Below are 8,716 nucleotides of genomic sequence, written 5' to 3' on the forward strand. Positions count from 1 at the left end.
GAGAGACGAATCCTCTAAAGCCGGTCAGTGTGTCCAGTGATGCAGTGGCAGTGACTGTCCTCTAGACCGCGCTAATGCCCCACTGACCCCCTCAATACTCAAAACTTATCCCAAATACAACCATTTTGTAACATTATACACTACCGTTCAAATGTTTGGGGTTAGTAAGATTTAAAAAACAAAAAACTAAGAAATTAGTACTTTTATTAAACAAGGATGCATTATATTGAGTGACAGTAAAGACGTGTATAATGTTACAAAAGATTCTATTTTTAATAAATACTATTTTGAACTTTCTATATATTAAATAATCCTGAAAAAAAAAAATACACAAATGTTTTCAACATGTTTCTTGAGTAACAAATCACCATTTGGTCATTCTGTGTCAAATCAAACCAAATTTTGGAAACTTCCCCGGCTCAAATTTTTGATTTTGTTCATATTTTTTTTCTTTGTCTGGCTTGGGGCTGGACCAAAATATTCTAATATTCGTTCGGTGGGTTGGTATTCGATTTTCAAATTTGGGATTCGAATATACTTTTTTTTTTTTTTCCTCTCTTCCGCACACCTGGCATCCCCCTCGAAATGGTTGTCATTCCAAATCTCTTTTCACCTGAGATTTGGAGTCAAATACTGGGGTGTAAAAATTACTTTATGGCCGCATCATTTTATTTTCACACAGTTTGGTAAGTCTATTAGTAAAATCTGTTGACTTTAGCATTCTTTGTTGCATTATATGCCAACGATGACTGTTCAAAAATGGGCAAAAAGTAATTCTTGTGTTTTTTGTCTCAAGTTTGAATGCCTGTAACTCAAGGAGTATTAAAGATATCCTTTTAGATTCTGATTCTTAACACTTTCCTTTTGGTATCTTCATTTATAAGGCCCTCAATGTGTCAGTCCCAGAGATATGGAGATCTTAATGTGCTCCATGAGTAAAATGATCAATTGTACACATTTTCAGTGGTCAAAAACCAAATGTGGCTCAAAAAAATATTAATAAAATCAAAAATTTTAACCAGGGACCTCAGGTTGAGTTGACACAGAATGACCCTACATATCTGAATGATTTCTGAAGGATCATGTGACACTGGAGACAGGTGAAGCAGAGCTAGTTGATAGATTAAACTTTCGCTGTATCCGGTCGGCAAAACTCAGAACGGCACTGAAGTCATTCTTAAGAAAGGAAGATGTGTTCGTTGTTCTTTTCTCAAAGAAAAGCTTAAAGGCCTGTTCACACCGGGACGATTTTCGCACGCGTTTATCGCCGACGTTTAACGCCTCGGGACTAAACAATGGGCGCCAATGTGAGTGTTCACACCGACGCGCAAAACGCCAGGCGTAAAAGCGTCATTTTTTAAAAAACGCCTCGGGTTCGTATTTTTATTTTGACGCGGCGCGTAAAAAACTGGCCGACCAATGAGATCGGCGCTTTTGTTCACGTGCCTGGAGCTGCTGAAGTGACAGTAAAACACCACTTGGTGGCGCTCAAGCACAAACCGCTCTTGCCGAGCACACATTGATACGACGAAGAAGTAGTAAGTAGACAAAGAAGAAGATGAACTGCTAATGCTGCTTGCCAGTTAGCAAAAAGTGTGTGAATGGTTTTGTCCATATACATAATATGTCTGTGGTTTTGGCAAGCACGTAAATACTGTCTCTCTTCTCCTTCTGTGTGACAAGCGAGTGTCAGAGGCTTAAAGTGCCGCAGCACCATCTTGTGTACCGGGAGCGCATCTACTGAATGTGCACGTTCACTCGGCGCAGCGCCAGTGAAAATCGCTTGGGTGTGAACACTCAAGACGCGCCGAAAAACGGCACGAAAAACGCTGGCGATAAGCGCGCGTGATATTCGTCCCGGTGTGTACAGGCCTTAACTCCAAGTTTTCCAGAGTCGCGGCCAAAGCCGATTGGAAAGACCGCTGTTCGCCAGCTTCTTTGTTTACGAGTAGCGCGTGGAACCGAATCTGCCCTCATTATGTAAAGCCCGCCCACCGACTCTATACACGATGTGATTGGCCTGACCAGAGTTTGGTTTTTCCAGCTCGCAAGCCAACGGAGAGTTGCTATACACCCTGACTGCAAATTATCTCTGCTGCCGCTAGGGTAGTGCTGGGCGGTATACCGGTTCATACCGAATACCGGTATTTATTTTTGTTATGATATGACTTTTGATGATACCGGTATGTCACTTTCGGACGTTCGGAACGCGGCGCAGTGCGTCACTGTTCGAGGGTTCACGTTTCAATGTTGCACTTTAGTGAGAGCACAGCTGAGATCGCATTACAGCCTATGGTAAGTCTGAAATCACCCCCTAAAGCCTCATTCACTATTAATCCCTACATTATATTGTTCACTTGAAAGAGTGAATGAAAACGAGTGCGTGAACTCGGACAGCCGTTGTGTGTACATCGGCTATACACTCGTTATTGCGGTGCAGATAGAATGAGTGCACTCAATAACATCCACTATGCTTTCGGACACCACTACAGATTGCTGTCCCCTTAAATAATGCCCTATTTGAGGTTATAGGGGGAGATTTCGGGTTCAGCCCTTGATTTTCAGAGGAGAATTCAAACTACACGCGGTGCGCGAGAGAGAGAGCGGTTTCTGCGCGGAGCGCCATGATGAGATTAACGTTCTCCACGTGGATCATATTATAGCACATAGACCAGAGCGAGCGCGTTTAAGTTTTTTATGGACATATTTCATATATACTCTAGTGCTCTTAAAAACGAACCGGCACCGTGTATGCGCACATATTTCATCACGTCTTCTTCAAATGAAATGTATGCAAACTGTACGTCTGATCACGACCGCGATGACACGATGGGTTATTCTGCTACACAGAAGATAATGATGCAAGTTATTAAATAGACTAACAATTCAAATAAGAATGGAAAAAATATGACTGCTTTATTCTTTCTGTGTTAAATGTACGTCTGTCGTTTGTCCAGAGACTGCAGTGCTCCTAAATGTATTGAAAATATCCTTAGACAGTTTAAATGTTCTTCCACGTTTCTCCCTCGGTTTGTCAGTTTGTTGTTATAGGGTTACATTTTTAAAATGCTTAAGGTGCCCTCAACTCTCTTTTTTTTTTTTCTCTCCCCATGGTCATATTTTAATTTAATATGCATGCGTCTGTAATGAGTGTTGCATGTTTTATTGGTTGTTGTCTCCTCAGCATCATTTTGTGGGACTTTGTAAACCTGTATTAATTCTAGTGTGGAGTTTTTCTACAATATTCACCCGTCATGACGGTAAAATAGGGTATTCTAGTCAATCTACTGCAGTATTTCCTCCCTCAATCAGTAGAAAATGTGGTTAACACCCAGTCATGCATAGGGGGAAAAAATACCGTTATATACCGCAAAACCGATATCATTTTGAAAAATACCGTGATATAAATTTTTGCTCATACCGCCCAGCACTACGCTAGGGTGCGTCTAGATTTCTAGGCTAGTTATTTTGTGTATTTTTGATCAAATAAAACCAGGCTTGATGAGTGTTTGAGACTTCTTTCAAAAATATGAAAAGTAGTAATGTCCAAACTTTTGCCCGGTACTGTATGTGTGTGTATTCTTTGAAACACAACATTAACCTGAAGTTAAATCCACTTCCTGGTAGGTTTAATTTAAGCCTCAGTTTAGCCCTGAAGTAGCTCTAGTCTTCCTCCAGGAAATCATGGTCATCATCTTATGTTCTCCAAAGGTTGCTGGATCTCAAATAAACCCTTCAGGAGTTCATCCGTCAGTATCTTAAACCTCTCTCTTCAGGCATCAGCAGCAGGGGTTTTTAGGCTTATTTTTATATTTTTTACCACAACACCTGTACTGATAAACTACTGTAATGTCAACCCACAGATTTCACAAAACAAGAAGCTGATGATTCTTTCCTGAAGTTGTGTTTTTCTTGTAGATGTGTGTTTATTTGCATTAAAGTTTCCCTTGGGTTTGCTTCTCAGTTCCACACAATTGTAAGCTTTTCTTGGTTCATTCCATGTTTTATAGGCAAATCCGGTCGTGCAGATTCATATTAGCACAGTTGGTTTTAAAGTAATCTTGTTTATTTTAGATCAGGGCTTCAGTAAGCCATTTTAAGCCATGATTAACCATTCTAGATACAGGCCTAATGTTGTCTGGGAAACCACCCGTCTGGGTTCAGATGTTGAAAGAGCGCTATTATCTCTTATAGCTGACCCCCCCCCCTCCCCTTATTGTTGTCTATTGAAATATAATTACTTTAGAATGAGGTGTGTCAGGGAATGTACAGGTTTGAGAATAACGTGTGTGTGTGTGTTTGCAGGATCTACACTCCGTTTCGCGAGGACACTGAGACGGTGGGTCAGCGTGCCCTGAACTCCATGCTGAACGCCACCATCATGATCAGTGTGATTGTGGTCATGACGCTTGTGCTGGTGGTGCTCTACAAGTACAGATGCTACAAGGTCCGTTCACGCTAGTGTTTGTGTCCCGCTCCTGATCAACTGTTCTGGCACTCATGCTGCAGACTCATGATTTGTTTTTGGGTTTTTTTTGCAGGTGATTCAAGGCTGGCTGTTCTTCTCCAACCTTCTCCTCCTCTTCTTTTTCTCCTTCATTTATTTGGGGTGAGATCTGTTTCTTGTCCTAGTATTGCTGCTTTAGGACTGTAAATAATGGGGGAAAGTCATTTTTATAGGGCTATTATTGAGGTGCAGTTTTTTAATATGTACTGTATTTTTCATTTTTAGTATTTAATTTAGCTGTGTTCTCATTTTTATTAGTTTTTAATAGGTCTATATACGTATTTTGGATAGAAACGGGTAGTTGGGGCTGGGAAGAGCATTAGGATTATTCTTAATATTATTGACAATAATGAAGTACACTGCACGGCCAAAAAAAGTCACTGTTTGAATTTAATTAGACAAATGCTTAAGAGTCTTTGATTGGATCATTATTGCAGTGATTATTATGTTTCTAGCGTGTTATGTGTTTGGCAACAGTTCTTCAAATGCTGATTTTAGGCCCGATTTTGGCTCATCGACAGGTTTTGCGAAATCGCCGACAAATGCTCAAGATCATGTGAGTGAGTGACAGTCACACAGTGTGAATTACCAAAGACGCGATCAGAGAGAATCGCCAACAGGTTGCCGACGCCTGTCAGAGATTCAAAATCCTGCCGTGTGAGATGTGTCCTGACTGAAAAATACATCAGCGATGACCGACAGCCAATGAGAGAGCACGATACAGGACAGCGGGAGGTTCAGGGAGGAGTTATAGACCAGAATATCCGTATTTTAATAGATACATTTACAATTATATCAAACATAAACAAAGCACAAACACTCTTTGCAGAACAAAATCATTGCTCCCTGTCTCCCCAACCATTTCCTCCGCCATAATCTTTTTTTATTTTTCTCCTTTTCGTTGCAAATCAACGCACAGACAATTTGGAACGCAAACTTTTTTTTTTTTAATTACAATTCCTCGCGTGAGAACTCCAGTCGGAGGCTCGTGTGATCTCGTGTTGTTTCCTTGTCACATCTCACGTGTGTTTGGTTGTGAAACGTAGTTTGCAGACGGTACAGAGCTGTCTGTGATTCTATTTATTGTAAAGTCATGCAGTGTGAAACCTCCTGTCACCGATCCATCGGTCAGTGTGAACACAGCAGCGACTGAATGCTGGCCTAGATAGTCATGCAGTGTGAAAAGACCAGTTTGAAAATCGTGCAGTCTGAACTTGGCATAACCCTCATTGATGGTTGTTTAAGAAATGAAAAGCTACACACTCCGTATTCCATATTCCAGGATGACAATGTCAAGATTCATCAGGCTCAGATTGTGAAACAATGGTTGGGAGGGAGCATGAAGAATAATTTTCACCTCTGAGTCCAGACCTTAAACTCATTGACAGTATTTGGCATGTGCTGGAGGTGATTTTACAGACTGCCGGACTCTTGCATTGGCAATATAACATCTTGACCAAATATGATGGAAATAACATCACAACATTCATTTCCATCAAGAGGTGCATACTTTTTTGAAGAAATGAAAAGCTACAGACTCCATCAATGAGGATAAAAGAACCGTTTCAAAACATATAACATGCTAGAAACATCATAATCACTGCAATAATCATCTAATCATAGACTCTTAAAGGGTTAGTTCACCCAAAAATGAAAATTCTGTCATTAATTACTCACCCTCATGTCGTTCGACACCCGTAAGACCTTCGTTCATCTTCAGAACACAAATGAAGATATTTTAGTGTAAAGCTGATGGCTGAGAAAGGCTTCAGATAGGCCTCCATTGGCATTCAGTACATTTACACTCCCAAGACCCATAAAAGGCACTTAAAACGTCGTTACAAAGTCCATCTCACCACAGTGGCTCTACAATAATTTTACGATGCGACGACAATAGTTTTTGTGCGCCAAAAAAAATCTAAATAACACCTTTATTCAACCTCTTCTTGTCTTCCGTGTGTGCCTCCACGACGCATGCGCGAGAATATGACGCAGATCCGGCGTTCGGACAGATGACCCAGAAGCGATTTGTTTACAATCAGAGGAAGACGCGCGTGTCTCAGCTGTTGAATTCTACATTAATCGTGCTTTAGGTCTCGGCGTAGTTCTCAAAATGGGGTTTAAGTGTGCATTTCATGGATTCTCTAACGCCGGATCTGCGCAGAGATGTATAAAGTACTAGAGACACATACTTGAGTAAAAGTACAAGTTCCTTATCAAAAAAGTGACTTGAGTAGAAGTTGAAGTGCTCTTTAAGCACCACACTTAAGTAGAAGTACTAAAGTATTCAACATTTTTTGTACTTAAGTATTGCAAGTAGCTTATTTTAAAATGTACTACTCAAGTACTGAAAGTAAAAGTACAAGTATTGTGTTATGTAGTTATTAAAGAAAGTAGTCAAAAGTTTGAACATCATATTGTTTTTATTATTTTAAATGATTAAGCTAAAGGACAATCACAATGTTGGTAGGTAATTTTTCTACATATTGTCATATAAATAACCTGAAAATACTGTAGTTCATTAAGATTAAATCTTACTATAACCACTCTTACTAAAAAAAAAAATGGGGTAAGCACACTTATATTCTCATTTCAAGAGGTGTTCTGAGTAAATGATTTGTTTGTAACACTTTACAATATGGTTTGATTTGTTAACATTACATTAGTTAATGTATTAGACTAATAACTAACATGAACTAACCATGATCAGTACATTTGTTACTGTATTTATTAATTTTTGTTAATCTTAGTTAATAAAAATACAGCTGTTCATTGTTTGTATCTGTTACTTCACAGTGCACATTAACTATGTAAACAAATAGAGAGCAATTTGAGCGCAAGACGCTTGTGTTGTTTTAAAGACAGTGAATGCGCGCTCGCGGGGCTCTCTCGCGCGCTCTGTCTCTCGCGCTCTGTCTCTCGCGCTCTGTCTCTCGCGCTCTGTCTCTCGCGCTCTGTCTCTCGCGCTCTGTCTCTCTCTCGCGCTCTGTCTCTCTCTCGCGCTCTGTCTCTCTCGCGCTCTGTCTCTCTCTCGCACTCTCGCGCGCGCTCTCTCTATCTCATGCGCGGTAATGTGGGATTGTAATGGAATGATTCGTAACATATTATAATTGTAACGAGTAACGATGCAGCACATTAAAAAAATAGCGGAGTAAAAGTATTAAACTCATCGAAAATATGTACTAAAGTAAAAGTGGAAGAAAAAACTAAAATTCTAGTAAAGTACAGATACTGCCTTTTAGTACTTAAGTACAGTAGTGAAGTAGTTCTACTTCGTTACTATACATCTCTGGATCTGCGTCATATTCTCGCGCATGCGTCGTGGAGGCACACACGGAAGACAAGAACAAGTTGGATAAAGGCGTTATTTAGGGGTTTTTTTGCGCACAAAAACTATTGTTGTCGCATCGTAAAATTATTGTAGAGTCACTGTGGTGAGATGGACTTTGTAACAACGTTTTAAGTGCCTTTTATGGGTCTTGGGAGTGTAAATGTACTGAATGCCAATGGAGGCCTATCTGAAGCCTTTCTCAGCCATCAGCTTTACACTAAAATATCTTCATTTGTGTTCCGAATATGAACGGAGGTCTTACGGGTGTCGAACGACATGAGGGTGAGTAATTAATGACAGAATTTTCATTTTTGGGTGAACTAACCCTTTAAGTGTTTGCCTAGTTAAATCCGACTTCTTTTGGCCGCGCAGTGTAAAATGCATGTAGTTAACAGTAATCAAAGCAATGACCGTGTGTGTGATGTTCATCTTATGATATGAAAGCATTGGTTCTGATGACAGATGCACTGTTTCTTCACACCAGGGAAGTGTTCAAGACGTACAATGTAGCCATGGACTACTTCACGCTGGCATTGATCATCTGGAACTTCGGTGTGGTGGGGATGGTCTGCATCCACTGGAAGGGTCCGCTGCGGCTCCAGCAGGCGTATCTCATCATGATCAGTGCTCTCATGGCCCTGGTCTTCATCAAGTATCTCCCTGAGTGGACCGCCTGGCTCATCCTCGCTGCCATATCTGTCTATGGTCAGTAATCTGTTTGTTGAGTTTATTATAAGGTCATCTGGTTCATATTTACAGTATTTTTTACTTTGTTACTACACTTTTTTTCAAGTGTCTGTACTTTGTTGGATTATTTTCATTTTGGCAAACTTCTATTATACATTTCAAAGCATCATATTGTACGTTATACACTACAT

At 40.2% G+C, this 8,716-nt stretch overlaps 1 protein-coding gene across 2 annotated transcripts in view; it reads left to right on the forward strand.

Annotated features, from left to right (window-relative positions):
• Nucleotides 1-8,716, forward strand: part of psen1 (presenilin 1) — a 36,066-nt gene that overhangs the window by 12,324 nt on the left and 15,026 nt on the right. For both annotated transcript variants that reach the window (XM_079833224.1, XM_079833225.1), the window contains exons 4-6: nt 4,306-4,447; nt 4,542-4,609; nt 8,323-8,543. In XM_079833224.1, coding sequence (XP_079689350.1) covers nt 4,306-4,447; nt 4,542-4,609; nt 8,323-8,543 — 431 coding nt within the window. The remainder of the gene's footprint in view (nt 1-4,305; nt 4,448-4,541; nt 4,610-8,322; nt 8,544-8,716) is intronic.

Source organism: Gobio gobio, assembly GCF_949357685.1.
Source record: "Gobio gobio genome assembly, chromosome: 13".
In the NCBI taxonomy this organism is placed as follows: domain Eukaryota; kingdom Metazoa; phylum Chordata; class Actinopteri; order Cypriniformes; family Gobionidae; genus Gobio; species Gobio gobio.